This window comes from Loxodonta africana, chromosome 3 (genome assembly GCF_030014295.1).
Source record: "Loxodonta africana isolate mLoxAfr1 chromosome 3, mLoxAfr1.hap2, whole genome shotgun sequence".
Classification (NCBI taxonomy): Eukaryota; Metazoa; Chordata; class Mammalia; order Proboscidea; family Elephantidae; genus Loxodonta; species Loxodonta africana.
Genome location: NC_087344.1, coordinates 155,382,688 through 155,403,388, shown reverse-complemented (window position 1 = coordinate 155,403,388; position 20,701 = coordinate 155,382,688). Strand labels below are relative to the sequence as shown.

Below are 20,701 nucleotides of genomic sequence, written 5' to 3'. Positions count from 1 at the left end.
TGTCCCTAACATAAATGTGCCATCCCCAAACCTCAAATACTCCTTCAAACCATAATTCACAAAGATAAAGCTTTTGTAGTAAAACAAAGGTATGAATCACTCCCTTGTCATTGCTGCTGGCAGATTCTGAAGAGGCCACTCCTCACATCACTATTATTGTTTAACACACCCACAGGTTAAAAGGAGAAGTTTATTTACCAGGCTAACGATAGTGGTTGAGGAGTGTGGCCTGAAGACGAGAGGTGATTATTATATACAACTAAACAAACAAACAAAAATGACTATTACGTCTTTGAAGGGGTCCTGAGACCTTGACTCATAATATGTGACAGCTTGGAGATGAGGTCAGAACTGATCTGAGGCCAGAAACCAGGAATTAATTCTTGCAACATTCTACTAGACTGTCAGACCCACATGGAGCCCCTTTGTGCCCCGACTCCCGTGTAGTTCCTTAGTTCCTTGACCACCCTGTCTCGGTTCCCTAGCATTACTGTAACAGAAATATCACCTGTGGGTGCCTTTCAAGAATAGAAGTTTATTTTCTCACAGTTCAGGAGGTCAGAAATCCAAATCCAGGGCATTGGCTCTAGAAGAAGGCTCTGTTGGCTCAGGGAGAAGGTCCTTGTCCCCAGTTCTGTAGCCCCAGCATTTCTGGGTTCCTTTGTGAGCTTCACACAGTATCTATCTTCCCCCATTTGTGCTCCCTCGTCTCTTTGTGCTGCTCCTTATAACACAAAAGTGATTAGGTTTAGGACACACCCTACACTGATATGGCCACATTAACATAACAAAGAAAACCCTATTTCCAAACAGGATTACATCCACAGGTAGGTATAAGGGTCAGGATTCTAACACATATTTTGGGGGACACTATTTATTCAATCAGTGGAAACCCCGGTGGCATAGTGGTTAAGAGCTACAGCTGCTAACCACAAGGTCAGCAATTCAAATCCACCAGGCACTTCTTGGAAACCCTATGGAGCAGTTCTACTCTGTCCTATAGGGTAGCTATGAGTCAGAATCGACTCGATGGCAATGGTTTCTCTTTTTTTATTCGATCAATAACACACCTAAATGTTAGGAACAAATCTGGTACGGTTTTGACTCTGAGACCTGAGCTGATGAATCCACACCCTTCATCCTGCCCTTTCCTCATTGTCTCGGGGCACCTCCTCGGGGCTCACCTGCCTCAGTCTTGGGGGCATTTTCCACTGTTGTGGACTCTTTTCTTCCCTGGTCATGACATTGCTGTCTATCCTCAGGCTCACTGCTGGCCTCCCAGCACTGGGGTCCCCTCGTGCTCTCACCATGACCTCTGTCACCAAGGCCTCCTCTTGGGGCAGCCTCTCCTCAGCCAATTGTCATGGGTTGAATTAAGTCCCCCCAAAAATGTGTGTATCAAATCGGTTAGGCCATGATTCCTAGTATTCTGTGGTCATCTTCCATTTTGTGATTGTAGCTTTATGTTAAAAGGATTAAAGTGGGATTGTAACACCACCCTTACCGAGGTCACCTCCCTGTTTCCCTGGGGTGTGGCCTGTACCACTTTTTATCTAAGGAGATAAAAGGAAAGGGAAGCAAGCAGAGAGTGGGGGACCTCATACCATCAAGGAAGCGGCACCAGGAGCAGAGTGCATCCTTTGGACCCGGGGTCCTTGTGCTTGAGAAGCTCCTCGACCAGGGGAAGATTGAAGACAAGGACCTTCCTCCAGAGCCAACAGAGAGAGAAAGGCTTCCCCTGGAGCTGACACCCTGAATTTGGACTTTTAGCCTACTTGACTGTGAGGAAATAAATTTCTCTTTGTTAAAGCCATCCACTTGTGGTATTTCTGTTATGGCAGCACTAGATAACTAAGACACTGATTCTACCATTGTCATGGGGATGGCTCCGCCCTTTACAACCACTGTCCTTGGGGCTGAGGAAGTCACCCCCACATACAGTGATTAAAGCATTTCAGCCAACCATGAACAGTTTAATCTCTCAAATAAGGCCATTAAAATGTAGCCTTGGTATTATCTCTAGTATCCTTTTGGGAAACTTGGCATAAGTTCCCAGGGGACCAGGCCAGATGATTTCGAAGGACACCAAGCCATTGATTCACCTTGAAGTGAGCCATCAGAGTGAGGCTTTTTTTCCATTACTGAGTTCCACTCTGTCACACATGGGGTTGCCATGAGTCATTTTTTAATTTTTGGGGGGGGGTTCCTTCTGGGGGCTGTTTTTTGTCAGTCTTAATTTTTTTCTGCCTAGCCCTTGATCAGTTACTGTCAAGCCGATTCCAACTCATGGCAACCCCATGTGTGCCACAGTATAACTGTGATCCATAGGGTTTTCAAGGGCTGATTTTTCAGTAGATGGCCAGGCCTTTCTTCCGAGGTGTCTCTGGGTGGACTTGAACTTCCAGTCTTTCAGTTAGTAGCTGAGCAGGTTAACCATTTGCTCCACCCAAGGATGCCTAGGCCTCTAGGTGGATATTTTGGGCTGCTCCTCTGCTGGGCTTGACTAGGTTCTGGATTGGCCCCAGCTGCCCTCAGACCAGTCCTGCCCCATCCCCACCAAGATCCCCAGCACTCACATTTCATCTGGCGTCCTTGGCCCCCTAGTTTACTAGGGGACATATCACATTTGTGTGTGAAGCCCCATTTCCTGGGGCTCCTGCTTATCCCCACGCCTCAGTCAATGGCCTAAAAGCCAGACAATTTCTACTCACAGTCTTTGACTAATTTTCACCCCACTGCCAACTGCCGGGGATATGCCTAGCGCTAGGAGCATCTGGTTTCTCAGCCTTTCCTTCTGAAATCCTTTCCTGCAGGAGCTCTGCTTCTGTGACTGGCTACAGCCAGTGCCTGGAGCATGCCTGCAGCTCCCATTTCCACTGCCCTTGCTCCTACTGGAGAAATTTCCTCGTGGCTCCAAAACCTTGCCCTCTTTTTTCTTTCAGGAGAGGTTGTATCAGCATCACCAAGCTCCACATTTACAGGTTCAGGTTGAGGTTTGAGGGGGATAGGGAGAGGCAGGATGAAGGCAACATGTGTTATTTTCTTGGTCTCAAAATTAGCAAAATTATTAAAGTGGCAGGTGGTGATATTTTCCTGATCAGATCAGACCAGACCAGTTGCCATCAAGTCAATTCCAATTCATGGTGATCCCATGTGTGTCAGAGGAGAACTTTGCTCCTCACAGTTTTCAGTGACTGATTTTTCCGAAATAGATTGCCAAGCCTTTCTTCTGATGCAGCTCTGGGTAGATCTGAACCTCCAACCTTTCAGTTAGTTGCTGAGTACATTAACCATTTTCACCACCCAGCATGATTTTTTCGCTTCCTAATGATACTAAGCAACATGTTCAGTGACCTAGCAGAGTCCCAAAAAGACAGCTTCATCTCCTACATCATCCACAGCCCCAGGCAATTCAGACATGCAGTGGTTCCTGGGAACTCCCAGATATTTGTAACAGTTTTACCCCAGTTTTTCCACCCTGATGGACTTCCTCCAAAAAAAGGCACAGAGGCATGAAACAGTCCTTTGGCAGGTTCAGGAAACGAAAGTAGCATCTTAAATAGAGTGTGGGGAAAGGCCACTATGAACAAGTGGGGCCAGGTCCTGGAGGGTTGGAAATGCCATGAAGCAGGCACTTTGAAAGACAAGGGGCACTATCAGGCTTGCACTTTAGAAGGATCGCAAGCAGCCAGAGCGAAACCAGAAGCAAAGTGAATCTGGAGGTTAGGGGACAAGGATCAGAATTTTTTGCAAAAATCCTACAAGAGGTGATGGAGCCTCACTTAGATCTGAGGCAGCAGGCGTGGAGAGGAGAGGACAGGTGTGAGGGATATTTAAAACCCGTAGCCATCGAGTTGATTCCGACTCATAGCGACCCTATAGGACAGAGTAGAACTGTCCCATACCGTTTCCAAGGAGAGCCTGAGTGATTGAAACTGCCAGCCCTTTGGTTAGCAGCCACAGCTCTTAACCACCACACCACCAGGGTTTCCAAGGGATATTTACCCAGACCCAGTGCCATCGATATTTAGAAGACCTAATAATCAGGGTTTGGGACTGAGGGGTGAGAGAATGCAGGAGTGGAGCATGACTTCCTGCTTTCTGGCTCAGGGGATCACGCCTTGGGGAGAAACTCCTTTAATATAAAGAATACAGGGGGATGAACGTTGGACCCAAACAGCTGCATACTGTAGCTCTCCTTTCTCTCTCCTCCACTTCTGAACTCTACTTGCTGGGCTTTTTTTTTTTTTTTTTTTTTCCTTTCAAGGTACAGAAATGCCCTTGGTGTGTCTGGCAGACTTTCAGGCACGGGCACGGGAGCATCTGTCCAAGACGACTTGGGATTTTATTGACGGAGCAGCTGATGATGGCTTCACACGGGACGACAACATCGCAGCATTTAAAAGGTTTGGTCTTATGTGTCCCTTCTATTGTTAAGCCAAGATGCACTGATTGAGAGCTCCTACCAGTGCTGGTTTCTGCCCCCAAAGAACACAGTGTACTCAAGATCTAATAATGGGGATTGTTTGGTGGGGGGGTGAAGGATGGGGAAAAGAAGCCCTGGTTGGACAATGGTTAAAGCACTCAGCTGACAACTGAAAGCTCAATGGTTCAAACCCACCAGCAGCTCTCTAGAAGAAAAGACCTGGTGACCTACTCCCATAAAGGTTTCACCCTAGGAAGCCCTATGTGGCTGTTCTACCCTGTCCTACAGGATGGCGATGAGTTGGAATTGACTCAATGGCACCCAACAACGACAACAAGGATGGGGGGATGGATGGATGAAGAGGGGGTTTATCTTAGTGCTTCTGTAGAACTAGCACAGCTACCATAGTATCCCAGAAACTTTGCAACTTGATGAGATTGGATGAGAGACCTGGAGATCACAGTAACCTGGGTAGGGAGGAGAAGCCTGCTGGATAGACCTCAATCTCCTGAGCTCCTCAGCTTACAGCTTGGAAGAGACAATGTATGGAGGAGAGAGGACTCAGGAAATATGGGGACCCAAGGAGTCTTTGGGATGAAATAAGGCTGATTCAAGGGAGAGGAGCAGGGTTCGGCAAGCAACAGCCCACAGACCCCTTCTGCCTCTTTATGTATGGCTCACAAACTAAGAATTTTTTTTTTTTTTAATGATTGGAAAAGAAACAAGAATAAAAGTTTATGACAAGTAAAAATTATATAAAATTTACATTTCAGTGTCCATAAATAAAGTTTTATTGGAACACAGCCATGCTCATTCACTGACATATTTTCTATGGCTGCTTTTTCACTACAATGGCAGAGCTGAGTAATCCTGACGGAGACTGTCTGTCCCACAAAGCCTAAAATATTTACTAGTTGGCCCTTTAAGAAAAAGTTTGCTGACCCCTGTGATAGAAAGGTAAGGAGAAAATTGAAAAAATGGGATACAAAATCAACACTTTATTCTGTATTTTCATACTTAATTAGCTCCATACTCCCAAACCCAAACCCATTGCCGGAGAGTCGATTTCGACTCATAGCGACCTTTAGGACAGGATAGAACTGCCCAATAGGATTTCCAAGGCTGTAATCTTTACGGAAGCAGACTGCCACATCTTTCTCCCGCAGAGCAGCTAGAGGGTTGGAACCACCGATCTTTCTGTTAAGCACTGGGCCACCAGGGCTCCTTCAGCACCATACTAGGCTCTTGAAATGTTTTATCTCATTTTGTCTTTGCAAAACTATTAGGAAATTTGTATTATTACTCCCATTTCACAGATGAAGTAACTGAGGCTACCTTACTAAAGTTTGCATAATTCATATTCCCAGGAAATCTTTCTAAGTTTGTATAAATAAGTAATATTTTATGTAAAAACAAAAATCTGGGGGCACAGAGGCTAAATACCCATTAGTCTTAAAAGTGTGTTTTATATACTGTACTTGCCATTTGTGTGTTCCCGTACCTTCTTCTAACACAGTTTTTAAATCAGATCTTTAAATGAATTAACTTTTAGCAAAAAAAAAAAAAATGATCATTATCTGGGAATTTTTCCTCTTTCAGTGGCTTTTCTCACTTTGTTGAGAATCATTCATTTCTCGCCTGAGAGGGAAAAAAAAAAAAAAAAAAACAGAAGTACTTTATGCCTATTCTTTTTCTTCCTAGACCTTGTTATGTTGAATCAATCCACTCCAACAAGTGTTGAGAGCCTGTCAGGGAAGCGCTGCTCAAGGACACAGACCTCCATAAGACCAAGGCAGGGCATGGTGGTGGGGGACCATATGTGCACTAGGGGTTCAGAGAAGTCAGGTTAATGTGGAATAGGATGCTGGAGGAGGCTTCCTGGAGAGTTGGGCTTCCAGCTGGATCTATGCGATTTAATCAGCTATTAGCTATATGAGGGGTTTCTGGGGACCCCTCTGGCTAAGGCCTGCACAAAAATCAAGTGTCCCAGGCCCAAACAGCACCTCCGTCCTTGACAGTTAAATTCACCAAGAGAAAACCTCTTTGTTGTCTAGCACAGAATCCGCCTTCGCCCCCGGTTTCTGAAAGATGTGTCAGAGGTGGACACCAGGACCACAATCCAAGGGATGCAGATCAGTGCCCCCATTTGCATTGCGCCCATGGGTTTCCACTGCCTCGCCTGGCCTGATGGAGAGATGAGCACAGCCAGAGGTATGGACGAACCCTGCTTGAGGCTCCCTTCCCAGAGGCCTAGACATTGTAGCGGCAGGCAACAGCAAGATTTCTGTACAGAAGGGGCTTAGGGACAGCAGTCTGGTTGAAAATGGGAAGGATAAGAAAGGGAATGCTTAAAGCTATGTTTGTATAAAATTTCCCCTAAGATTGAGAAAACATCCATTTTCCATAATAAGGAGTGGTCAGAGCGGAAGAGATACTGCTGATAAATAAAACCAAAACTAAGCCCATCATCATCAAGTCAATTCTGACTCATAGTGACCCTACAGGACAGAGTAGAACAACTGTGCCATAGGATTCTCAAGGCTGGATAGAACAACTAGAGTAGAACAACTGTGCCATAGGATTCATCAATATGGAAGGAGACTGCCACATCTTTTTCCCTCAGAGTGGCTGGTGGATTCTAACCACTGACCTTGTGGTTAGCAGCTGGACACTTAGCCACTGTGCCACCAGGGCTCCTTGCTGATAAATAAAAAAATAAAAAAATAGGAGGGTGTTAAATCCCACCACACCACCCCTCAGGAGTGAGGCACTGACCCCTCCCACTCGTGCTGTCTGTGGAAAGGGATGCTCAGTGTGGCCCCAAAGGGAGGCCTCTCTTTAGCCCTTCGCAGACCGAGGCTGGGGCTGAACAGCAATTCTCTGAATTTAGGATGAGGAGAAAATCACGGCGTTAGGTCCTGACCCGAGGCGCTGGTAGCTACTCTTACCAAATGTTCCATTTCCCTTTTCCTCGATTGACCCTGTCTTCTGTCTTCTTGTTTGACAGAAGTGTCTCGTTCCTACTAGTTTCCCATTCTCTCCACCTCTATCATCACCAAAAATAAATAAAATAAGAGAAAAAGTTGAAAATATTCCTGTACTTCCTTTGTAATCCTCACCCTTATTTTTTTGTGAGGCTCCCAGGGCTTTTCTGTGGTCTTTTCTTTTGAGTCTATGACGCAGGAAGCAATGAATTCAAGGATTCTAGGGCTGAAAGTGACATCCATCTTGATGGGGTTAGAAACCAAGTCTGGCTAGTTTGAAACATGAGCAGTTTACTAAATCTTCATTGGGTGGGGGTGGGGGGAGGATATACTAGGGTGGCAAAATAATGGAGTATATCCTGTTGATGTTGGAAATTGAAAATATTATTTTTTGATTAGGCCAAATTCCCTGTGCATGGGTTGTAGAATGGTAGTGACATTAACCTGTTGGAGCATTTCACTGAAAAGGATTAAAGCAGAAAATGAGAAATATGTAATTCAGCAGCAGCATCAGTGTCGATATCATCACCACCATCATCATCAACCTCATTATCACTAACTTTGTACAGTACATCATTTTTCAAGTAAAAGAATGTTCTCATATCTAGTGTCTTATATAATCCCCCAATAGCCCTATAAAAAAAAAAAAGTTATTATTTCTCCCACTTTACAGATAAGGCCTAAGACTCAAGGCCACACAGCTAAAAAATAGTAAAACTAGCATTCCTCTAACTTCAGATATCATGTTTCTTCCACTACAAAGCTCAAAGCTCTGCCCCCTAAATCCCTTCCGCTTCATTAAGGAGATCACAAGAAGCCCACTTCCTGCCTTAAGTCCACAACATGCCCAACATGGTTCTGGGGATGAAATGACATTTCTAGCTGGAAATATTTCCTTCTAGAGTATGGGTATCCTAAGGCAGGTTATACACAGGAGGACCCAGATATCCTAGGGCTTCCCATCTGTCTTGGTCATCTAGGGCTGCTATAACAGAAATACCACAGGTGGATGGCTTTAACAAAGAAAAGTTTATTCTCTTACAGTCCAGTAGGGTAGAAGTCCAAATTTAGGGCGCTGGCTCTAAGAAAGGCTTTCTCTTTCGGCTCTGGAGGAAGGTCCTTGTCATCAGTCTTCCCTTGGTCTGGGAGCATCTCAGGTCCAAAGGACGCGCTCTGCTCCCAGCACAGCTTTCTTGGTGGTGTGAGGTCCCCATGTCTTTCTGTTCACGTCTCTCTTTTATATCTCAAAAGAGACTAGCTTAAGACACTATCTAATCTTACAGACCTCATCAATATAACTGCTACTAATCCATCTTGGAAACCCTGGTGGCGTAGTGGTTAAATGCTACGGCTGCTAACCAAAGGGTCAGCAGTTCAAATCCTCCAGGTGCTCCTTGGAAACTCTACGGGGCAGTTCTACTCTGTCCTATAGGGTCGCTATGAGTTGGAATCGACTTGATGGCACTGGGCTTGGTTTTTGTTTGTTTTTTGTTTAATCCATCTTATTACATGATAGTGATGGGATTTACAACACATCAGGAAATCACATCAGAGGATAAAATAGGGAATCATGACCTAGCCAAGTCGACAGATAATTTGGGGGGACACAATTCAATCCATGACACCACCCCAGTCCCAGAACACTCCTGCCTTCCAACCTGTGTTGTGTCCTTTGCTTTGCAGCTGCCCAAGCCACCGGCATCTGCTATATCACTAGTACATATGCTTCCTGCACCCTGGAAGACATCGTTACTGCTGCCCCCAGTGGCCTCCGATGGTTCCAACTCTATGTGCAGCCAGACCGGCAGCTAAACAAACAGCTGATTCAGAGGGCAGAATCCCTGGGTTTCAAAGCTTTGGTGATCACTGTGGATGTACCCACAGTTGGCAACAGGCGACATGACATTCGAAACAAATTGAACTTGAAGATGAACCTACTACTAAAGGATCTTCGATCCCCTAAAGAGGTAGGAAAGTTACCAGATTCAATGGATAGGCATTAAAAGGAGGCAAATTCCCTTCCCTCTCTCTTCCTTTCTTCCCTTCCACAGGCATTTATTGAGTAACTGCTCTGTGCTAGACACTGGGGATAGAGCAGTTCAAAAAACACATGTGATCCCTGCTCCTCAGAGCTTCCAGACAAACAAAATATAAGATGAAATATTCTCACCCCCAGAGCTGCCCAAATTGGCCCCAGAAGTGTTCTGTCCAAGACTGGAGACCAAGAAATCAGAAATACATAGGAAGGATCTTTGCAGGGAATAGGAGAGTAAACTACTTCATGGCACACTCAGAAAATGATCATTTTGGATGGCACACTTAGCCAAATGGAATATCTGGAGAGGATGCACACAGCCCAGGCCCCACCCCGAGAGCTGAGGAGTCAGTATCTCTGCATATTTAGAACTCATTCAGAAAGCGCCACAGTACCCCATCACACCTGTTTGCAATCTCTGAACTAGATGCCAAACAGCACTTTCCTCACTAAGTCCTACAATGAATGGGATAGAGTGCCCAGGAGAGAGAAACCAAACTAAACCAAACCCAAGTCGAGTTGCTTCCAACTGACAGCAACTCATTGGACAGAGTAGAACTGTCCCCCAAAGGGTTTCTAAGACTGTAAATCTTTACAGAAGCCGACTGCCACATCTTTCTCCTGCAGATCGGCCAGTGTGTCTGAACCACCGACTTTTTGGTTAGCAGCCAAGTGCTTTAACCACTGCGCCACCAGGGGTCCTGAGGAGAGAGAAAGCCACAGTAACGTTGAATTCCACTGACTACAGCAGAAAGAGTGATATAAGCGTTTTCAGCCAATAGGCAGCTGCAATACCCAGCCAAGTGGCTCAACAGTTCTACCCATTAACTGCAAACTGGCCTTAAGGTCTCTGGAATCCTTATCTCTGATTCTAGAAGTACATTGGGGTTTATGTACTTAGGGTACCAAGGGTAATTGTTGGGTAATATCTGATTTAGGTTTTTTTTTTTTTTATCTGATTTAGGATTATTGAAGTATTCCTTAATTCTTATTATGCTATGCCTATTTTAACCATAAGACATCAAATTACACACGTTTTTCTTATCCGTCTCACCTACTATACTCTGAGGTCTTTTAAAGTAAGGACTGTGTCTTATTCATCTTCGTGTCATCAGGACCTAGAATAATTATTGAGCAAGGATACGACTAATGGTTAATGGATAAAGGATTTAAGTAGAAATTCCTTTATGTATATTTTGTTAGGAAAAGGAGCTAGAGGTATTGTGGGATTTTATTGTTCCTCTTTTCAAGCTTATACATGGCAGCTCTTCAAATGTGTCTCATCTTTGGAATGAGTCAAGCAGTTTTGAAGGAGTTCAGGACTCAGGCTCCCTTTCTATTTTCCACAGAGAGATTCAATACCTCATCTCCAGATGACTGCTATTGACCCGTCCATCTGCTGGAATGATCTTTCCTGGTTTCAGAGCATAACACAATTGCCCATCATCCTTAAAGGGATCTTGACCAAAGAGGATGCAGAGCTAGCTGTGAAGCACAATGTTCGCGGCATCATTGTCTCCAACCATGGTGGGAGGCAGCTTGACGAAGTGGCTGCGTCAGTACGTAGGATGACTTACAAGGAGTGAGACAGAGTGTGTGGGGGTGTGTGTGTGTATCCACAAGCAAGGTACTTTGTGCAATTTGGTACACATTCGCCTCTTCCTTGCCATATGTGTTAGTATATAGCTGTGCATTTTAAGGGCTTTTAAATCTTAAAAAATAGCCTAGCATGGGTCAGGTTATTTTTACAATCTTTACTATTATCATCTCTAATTCTCACGACAATTCTGCAAGATGGGTATTTTTATCCGTGTTTGAGAGATGGGGTTACTGGAGCTTAGAGATGTTAGGTAACTTGCTCGAGTTGAATAACCACAGTTAATAAGTAGTTAAGGTGAGATTTGATAAAAAGAAATGTTTCAGAGCCCCGAGTTGTCCTGCCTTCTGGGAAAAGTGCTCAGCTTGAAGCTTGCTTGTCTGCATGGATTGTACTCTCATATTTTCTCTTACAGCACATTCTAGGAAGAAGCAGTGCTTTCCTCAGGCTAATAAATACTGGCCTTTCACAATACAACTAAAACATGCCCTAATGAGTCCTTTGCTAAAATCTACAACAGCCTATGAATCTATGTTCATTATAGATGGAGTTTGAGAGTAGAAAATGAGGAGGAAGGAGGCAGGGAAACAATCTTTAAGTGGGAATTAGTTACTGACTTATTTTCATGGAGATATATAGATTATATTTTTCAACAAGTTTTTCTATGGCTCCTTGACTCATTTTAAGAGAGAAAAGTGGGGGCTTTTCCCCTGAACTTTTATGAAATTTTTTATTATGTAAAAAAAACATGTTCACCACAAATAAGTTATAAAATAAACATAATTCTATTAAAAAAAAAAAAGATAAAATTCACCTTTAAATTCATTACTATCATTAATGTTAATATTTTGGTAATTGTTGCTATCAACTTTTAAAAGCAAATACGCCATTTTGTGCTTAAAAAACTATACAGAATATTTTGTAATTTTCTTCTTTTCATTCAGCAATATATTCAGAACATCTTTGCATTTCAATCAATATGCTTCTGTTACTTTTAATGGTTGCAGAGCGTGAACTGTCAATTTATTTAACCTATCTTCTATCACTGAACACCTGTGTTGATTCCAAGAAGCCCTGGTGATACAGTGGTTAAGAGTTCGTCTGCTAACCTGAAGGTCGGCAGTTCTAACCCACCAGCCACTCCACAGGAGAAAGATGTAGCAGTCTACTTCCGTAAAGACTGATAACCTTGGAAACCCTATAGGGCAGATCTACTCTGTCCTATCGGGTTGCTGTGAGTCAGAATTGACTCAACAGCAATGCGTTTGGTTTGGGTTTGATATTGATTCCAATCTTCTACTATTTTAAACAATGCATCAGTGACTATTCTTAAAGCTAAATCATTTGCATAGTCTTAAGTGTTTCATTTTGACAAATTCCAGGAGGTATAAATGCTATGTCTGATGGTTTATACACTCCAAGGCTTGTGATGCTTGGAGGTTTGAGGTGCAATCACTCACCTCCTCCTCTCCACCAAGCTCTGACTGATAGAAAACAGGCATAGATAGGAATCACAAGCTTGCCTGGAGAGCAATGGGCGTGCCTTCTTGTGTCTCTCTGATAAGGGCTGGATTGGAGGGCATGGGTGGCCTTCTCACCTCCCCGTCCCAACTCTTGACCTTATGACCTTAAGAGAAAGTGGATCTGCAGAGCACACACTGAGCTTTCCCACCAGCCCCTGCAAGGACACCCACAAGCCCGCCTCTCGCACACCCAGTAACAGGCAGAACAGAGAGGACAAAAGAGCATGGCAGGCCCTGGGCCATCCCCACTGTGCTTCTAGAAGGGAACAGAAAGCAAAGAAGAGCCTACCCACACACGCAGCAAATAGGGTAAAATATTGGCTTTTGAAATAGAACAAATAAAAACATTATACAAGTAGTGTCAGGCTGTCGTTAATCAATTTAGCCAGTCACGTTCCCTTGGAGAGCACTGAGGAATGAGTGAAAAAGAAGCAGACAAATTCTCCCCCTCACTTCCTCAACAGAGAATGAGTGTTAGCAGAACGTCTCTTTCATACACTCTAAAGAAGGGGCCAGAGAGAGAGGACTTTCTCTTACTCCATTACGGCTGATCAACATGCTGTTCTCTCAAGTTATCTGAGCAAACAACCCAACCCAAGGTCATCCAGGGACTGGGAGAGGCCTAGTGTGAGGCAGTGAGGCACTCTGCCTCAGGCTCAAGACTTAAAAACAAGACTTAAGGAGATGCCAAAAACCTCAGTAATCAGGATCAGTAATTTTTAATGCACTATTTTAAAAAGCAAAGTTTATGCAAAATATCCATGTTGAACAAAATATTTGCATTTGAAATAAAGATGGGCTCCAACCCTGTACTTACATAACCCTGCCTCACGTCACCTTAATCTTGGCCCTGTTTCCAATAAAACTTTATTTGTAAAAACAGGGTACCAGCTCACAGGCCAAATTTTCCCAATTTGATTTTTTTTTTTTTTAATATTGCATTAAAATATTTGCCTTGATTACAGAGTTTTTTGGTACTCCTTTAAATTTTGTACCCAACCCCATCTGGAGCAACGGAGAATGAAGAAAACCAAAGGTACGAGGGAAAGATTAGGACTAATGGACCACAACTACCACAGCTTCTAACAGACTGAGTTCAGCACAAATAGACGGTGCCCGGCTACCACTACTGACAGCTCTGACAGAAATCACAATACAGGCACCCAGACAGAGCCGGAGCAAAATGTAGAACAAAACCGTGACTCACACATACACACATAAAAAAGACCAGACCTACTGATCTGACAGAGAATAGAGAAACCCCCAGAGTTTGGCCCCTGGATACCCTTTTAACTCAGTAATAAAGTCACTCCTGAGCTTCACCCTTCAGCCAAAGATTACACAGGCCCATAAAACAAAATGAGACTACAGGAGCACACCAGCCCAGGGACAAGGACAAGAAGGCAGGAGGGGACAGGAAAGCTGGTAATAGGGAACCCAAGGTTGAGAAGGGAGAGTGTTGATGTCACGGGGTTGGCAACCAATGTCACAAAACAATGTGTGTATTAATTATTTAATGAGAAAATAATTTGCTGTGTAAACCTTCACCTGAAGAATAATTAAAAAAAACTTTTGTGCCCAAGGCAAGTGCCTCATTTGCCTCACCCTATTCCAGCCCTAATTTTTTATTTTTATTCCAGCCCTGTGATGGGAGTGACTTTTTGAATAAAGTTCCCAGCTCTGTGAGGCTCCATATCTAACACTCTCCTTGGACTTCCTCCTGGAACCAGGGGGGAGGATAAGTTAGCTGCAGTTCCTAGAAGGAGCTAATGAATTTCCTGTTCTGACCTATCAAAAATTAACTCTAAAGCCACATTAGACCCTAGGCTGAAAATTCACTCCCTCTTCTACTTCTCATTTCAGATTAATGTCAGCTCTATTGTCCAATACGGCTCACTAGAAGAGCCTGTACAAATACATTTATTTCTTTTTCACAACATCATAGAAATAGCTTAAGTAATACCATGCTGGGAGAATAAAACCAAAACCAACCAAACCCACTGCCGTCGAGTCGATTTCGACTCCTAGCGACCCTATAGGACAGAGTAGAACTGCCCCATAGAGTTTCCAGGGAGTGCCTGGCGGATTCGAACTGCAGACCTCTTGGTTAGCAGCTGTAGCATTTAACCACTACGCCACCAGGGTTTCCGGGAAATATAAAACTACCTCTTATTTAGATACGAATTCCTTCCAATTATTCCAAGTAAGTCAAAAACACTCAACTCCTTCTCCACTCGTAAATTAAAGTATAAAGTTCTTTTCTCCCCGATTCCTTATCCTGTTCGGCCTCAGCCAAAAATCTCATTCAGGCAGCATCTGGGTTCCTTCAGCAGCAGAAGGAGCCCTGGTGGTGCAGTGATTAAGCGCTCCAGTGTCTGGAATTGAAGAGATCAGAGAAGAGGCACAAGATAAGAGAAACCAGGCCAAAGTGATAAGCTTGTTTGGTTTTGCCTTCAAAAAACTTGAACCTTCCTTTTAAGATCTTGTTGCTACATTCTATCCCATTTCTCTGATAAGCCAGGAGGGAGTCAGGGACAACTTGGTGAAATTCAATTCCTAAAAAAAATGTGCAATTTAAAGACACACACACACAAAAAAATGTGCAGCCCAGTTACACAAGACAGGCGGCAGCCAGGAAGGATTGGCAGAAACCACGGTGGACTATACTTGTTTTGCCAAAAGAGGCAGTGCCTGGGCAATAGAGAACATTTCTAGCTGTGCCCCTCTAGAAACAGAGTGGAAGAAAATTAAAAGTCAAAATTTACTGGAAAAGGTGAATGTTAAAGTGAATATGATAAGTAGAAAATGTCCCCTTCAGAATATAAAGAAGAACCACGCCATCCTCCCAACCTCTAGACAAAGAAGTGAGTCCGAGAGAAGCTGGACTCCAGTGAAAGCAGGAAATTGCAGGAGGGAGGGCCTGCAGAAACCCCCTGGGCCTTCAGAAGGGAGCCGCAGTTACTTTAGGTGGACACCAAAGAGGGGAAGGACTTGTGAAGGGCGCGGCCCCAGCCTGGGCTTCCTGCTCCTACACCATGTTGTGAGGGCACTTCCATTCCTCGAGCCTCTCAGAGTCACGTGGGAATCCCAGAGCCACGAGTGCATTTCTTTTTCAGATTGATGCCTTAACAGAGGTTGTGACTGCCGTGCAAGGGAAGCTTGAAGTGTACCTGGACGGTGGCATTCGAACTGGCAACGATGTACTGAAGGCCCTAGCACTTGGAGCAAAGTGCGTTTTTGTTGGCAGACCCATCCTGTGGGGTCTTGCCTGCAAGGTAAGAATGGCAAAGCTAAAGTCAGCTGGAGAATACAGACCTTCTCATTCATGTCCATGTTTTCCTGTGGATTCATCTTCAAACTTAGCAGTTTTTCCAGGTGCCCCAGATTCCTGGATGCTAGTTACACCTCACTCGCATCTTCCGGTTGCCCCTTCAGACTTTCAGTAGTTCCTACCCCATGTATTTTTCTCTTTGCTCTCCTTTGTTCACAACAGAGTTCTAACTTTCCACAGATGTTCCCCACCAAAGCTTGGGTTACATCCAGAATTCAGATTTGGCAGATGGTCACAATGTTCCTTCATGACTCTTCCTCTGTCTGTCCCTCTCTCTGTCTCTGGAGCAGGGTGAACATGGTGTTCAGGAAGTTTTGAACATCTTGAAGAAGGAGTTGCGCACCTCCATGACGCTTACAGGTAAGTTGTGTACCCCCCTTGATTTGGAGCTTAAAGTGGGAGGTCTGAACAACTGGAGTGGTTGTCCCTAAGCTCTAGTTAACCCCTTCTCGGCCTGGTTCCAAAAAACAAACCAAACCATTGCTGTCAAGTCAATTCTGAATCATGGTGACCCCACGTCTTACAGGGTAGAACTGAGCTGTCGGGTTTTCTTGACTGTAATCTTTTTACAAAACCAGATCACCAGGCCTTTCTTCCGCTGTGTCACTGGGTGGGTCCGAGCTGGCAACCTTTCAGTTAACAGCCTACTGTAGCTGTCCAGAAAAGAGAACATGGAAGAAATACCCCAGAAAAGGATTATGCACGCTTAAAATGTGATACACCTGCTGTGAAAGCAACTGTGATTTCAGATTACAGGAGGAAAGAGTCTCGTGTTACTCTGCCTCACTCAGATCACACCAGGCATGGTGGCTGTGGTTCTGGGTGTCTTAAGAAATATGCATACACTGTGAAGAGTCAAAAATTGTGTGAAAGAGGAAGGGAGGAGAACTGGGAAGATAGAAATTGGAGAAAAGGAAGGCACACCATGGCCGATGGAGTATTGTCCTGTGTAACCCAGACAGCAGGACAAACACTAATGTCTCAAAGTTACAAGCATGTGGATTTCAGCCCCAAAATGAAATTGTAAAGTAGTATTCATGAAATCTTCTAAGTTTTTAGCAAAGGCTGGGATCCCAGGGATCCCGTAAAATAGTGGATCTTAACCAGTGATAGTACCTCCCTGTCCAAGAGCATTTGGGTTTTGGTTTTGTTTTGTTATGATTTATAATTGTCACATGGCTATGGGGCAGGTACTAAAGGTACTTAGTACCCAGAAGCCAGCGATGCTAAATGTTATAAAATGCTTGGAACAGTCTCCTAGTGAAGAATTCTCCCACCCCAAATGTCAAATAGCCAATAGCTCTGTCTTCGAGAAACTCTGCTGGTGATTGCAATGGTAATTCAGTGCAGTGTGAGGGGGCAGGCAAGGTGAACTCCCAATAAGACCTCCATTTCCTCCTCAATTCTTGGAATCAAGATCACTTCCATTCCATCAACTTAGTTTCACAAATGTTACTGAGTATCTGCCCTATGGCAGGCACAGTACAACATGTTCAGGTCTTCTCAAGCCTGGTTTTGATCTGATGTTTAGAAAAGTATCTCATACTCAGTGGCCAAGTTGCACATTATCCATTGAAGCAGCAGACTCAAACTTTTGCTCTTGAGCAGTACAAGCTAGAACACTTAGGCCAGCGTTAATGCCAGCGCCAGACTCATTTCTACCGAGAAGATGAACAGAAGCAGTGGGAATGGATCATGGCGTTCAAGTTCAAGACCAACAACGGTTGTTGGATGTTGTCAATTCTTACTCATAGTGACCCCATGTGACAGAGTAGAACTGTGCCCACAGGGCTTCCTTGGCTGTAATCTTTATGGGAGCAGATCACCAGGTCTTTCTCCTTCAGAGCCACTGGTGGGTTCATACCAGGCACCAGAAACTTTTCGGTTAGCTGCTGAGCACTTAACCGTTGCACCACCAGGTCTCCTTACTAGCCAAAGCCTATGAAGATAAAACAACAAATGACCCGAGGTCATTGGGTCATTGAGTCCCTCTTACGGAGGAAAGGATGACACAAGTGTGAACAGATACCACATTGGTGTATTTTCTCCCAGTCAGTTGGGGGAGGGATAAGAAGACCTATGGGCTTTTGTGGGTTCCAGGAGGCTAAGAAGCCTTCTCGTGCTCCCCCATATATTTTCTCCCATCCTGAAATGATGTCTGACCTTCTTTTAACAGATGCCTGTGGAGGGAGTTCATAAAAACAAAGCTTTTTTATTCCACCAACAGCTTACACTTACCAACCACTGAGGTGCAAATGACAGCTAAATAAATCTTTTTCTGAGATAGTGGAAAGCACCCATTTTAAAAAGGGACAGGGTAAAAGAAAGAAAAACACAGGGTTATGGACAATTTTATCCCTGATTGTTTAAAAAATATTTTTAAGCCTTTAAAAAAATTAATACTTTATTTCTCAAAGCAGTTTTAGGTTTACAGAAAAATTGTGCAGAAAGTACAGAGAGTTCCCATATCCCCAGGTAAAAAGTTTCTCCTATTATTAACATCTTGCATTCCAAATACTGTCCCACTGAGTGATTTCGATTCATAGCAACCCTGCAGGACAGAGTAGAACTGCCCCACAGTGTTTCCAAGGAGCAGGTGATGGATTCAAACTGCTGACCTTTTGGTTAACAGCTGAGCTTTTAACCACTTTGCCCCTGCACCACCAGGGCTCCAACAAGTAGGATAAGTACACAAACATAACTTGGTGTTTATATGTGAAGAAACCAAAACTAAACAAACAAACCTGTGGTGTCAAGTCAATTCCAACTCGTAGTGACCCTCTAGGATACAGTAGAACTGCCCCGTAGAGTTGTCAAGGAGCGCCTGGTAGATTTGAACTGCCAACCTTTTGGTTAGCAGCCATACCACTTAACCACTACACCACCAGGATTTCCTTATATGTGAAGAGTACTTCAAATTATCCCAAATTGGAAGCATAATACTTTGATGCAACTATTGTTGTTGTGTGCCGTCAAATCGACTCCGACTCTTGGCGACCCTATAAGACAGAGTAGAACTGCCCCATAGGGTTTCCAAAGCTGAACTCTTTATGAAAGCAGATCACCAGGTCTTTTCTTCTGCAGAATGGCTGGTGGATTTGAAACTCCGACCTTTCGGTTAGCAGCAGGGCTCCTTTTTGAATGTACTATTGAGATATTTTTACGTAGTCTAAATATCACTTTTATTAAAGATGTAACCAAAGATTGTCAGCTGTCATCCTCTGTGCCCGTTGAGTAGGTTGGCATGCTTTGAATCCCCACTATATGTGTGTGTGTGGTGCCCCTTAGCATTGTCCTCTGAGTGTGCCTGGATTAAAAGCAACGACACACCAGTGTCAATAAGCATCTGCACCCACTCTCCACTAAAAGCAAACAACAGTCCTCGGGTAAATGGCTGACTCCAGGGCTAGAACAGGGAAAGCACAAGATGGTCCATGAATAACTTCTTGTCCCAGAAAGTAAGAAAGTGCTTGAAAAATGTTGGGAGCATGTCGAAAGGTCCTAAGATCCACCCTGAAGGGGCTCCCATTGACAAAATATAGGACACTTTGAGCAACTGACCACTGGTTTTCCTGGACATGGCACAGGCTTGTGAAAGAATTCTCAGTGCAATCAGGATTACCTGACTCATTCTGTGCAATTAATCTATCAGGGGGAGCACAGAGTTTGAGTCAGGCTTGTTCTTGTTGGATCACCCCAAATCTTGATGCAGTGGATTACTGGTATTTAGAGAAATGAACTTTCTTTACTGCTTTGTTCTTTAGGCTGCCGGTCAGTTGCCGAGATCAATCAGGACCTGGTCCAGTTCCCCAGGTTGTAAAGAAAGAAAGCTAATGACCAGACTGCGGAGGTTGCCCACAGGAAGAAGACAAAATCAAATACGGTGTTCAATGCCACCCTCAAGGGGCCCCAACCTACCCAACAGCTCCTCCTCTTCGCCCTCACTGCTCCAGCCCCCCATCTTCCTCAAATGTGCCTGCCCTTCTGGGACTCACTAGCTTTGATATGTTGTTCTCTGGCTGGAAATCCTCCTCACAGGAAATAATAGAGTTGAGGGCATGGGCTTTGAAGCCATCCGGACATGTGTTTGACAGTCAGGACTGCTGTTGACAAGCTGTGTGACTTGAGTACATTTTTCAATGTCTCTGTGTTTCTGTGCCTTTGACTGTAAAATGGGAATTATACTACCTAGCTTGCTAGGCTGAGGAAGAGATCGAGATGATGTATGTGAAGTGCAGAGATCAATTGTTAGTATGGAGTAGATTTCAAGCAATAGTAGCTGTTATTGTGACTGCTTGACAAATTCCTATTTATCTTTCAAGACCCTGTTCAAATGTCACCTCACCTACCTTGGCTACTTGCTCTGTGCTTCCTATTGCACTTTGCACATTCCACTATTATAATCCTTATTATGATGTGCTATATTTACTCATGGCCCTGGTGGCACAGTGGTTAAGCTCCTAACCAAAAGATCAGCAGTTGGAACCTACCAGCCGCTCCTTGGAAACCCTATGAGGCAGTTCTACTCTGTCCTATAGGGTCACTATGAGTTGGAATCTGGTCTGGTATATTTACTTATTTGCATGTCTCACTCCACAAATAGACTGTGAATGGATTCAGGTTAAAAAAAAAGAAAGAAAGAAAGAAAAGAAAAACCTATGTTTGGCACTGTTGGCATATAATGGCATATAGTAGCATCTCAATGAATTTTGTGGGAACGGATGGATGGATAAGTGGATGGATGGGTGGACAGATGGACGGATGCGTAGATGGATAAACGGATGAAAAGAGGAATGAATGGAAAA

The 20,701-nt window shown here is 44.1% G+C and overlaps 1 protein-coding gene across 1 annotated transcript; it reads left to right on the top strand.

Moving 5' to 3' along the window:
• The first annotated feature begins 4,275 nt into the window (after nt 1-4,275).
• On the top strand, nt 4,276-19,716 carry HAO2 (hydroxyacid oxidase 2). The gene is made up of 7 exons (XM_003409620.3): nt 4,276-4,406; nt 6,486-6,637; nt 9,094-9,377; nt 10,795-11,004; nt 15,682-15,840; nt 16,187-16,256; nt 19,661-19,716. Exons 1-7 carry the CDS (start codon nt 4,276-4,278, stop codon nt 19,714-19,716), a joined length of 1,062 nt encoding a protein of 353 aa, XP_003409668.1.
• The last annotated feature ends 985 nt before the right edge of the window (nt 19,717-20,701 follow it).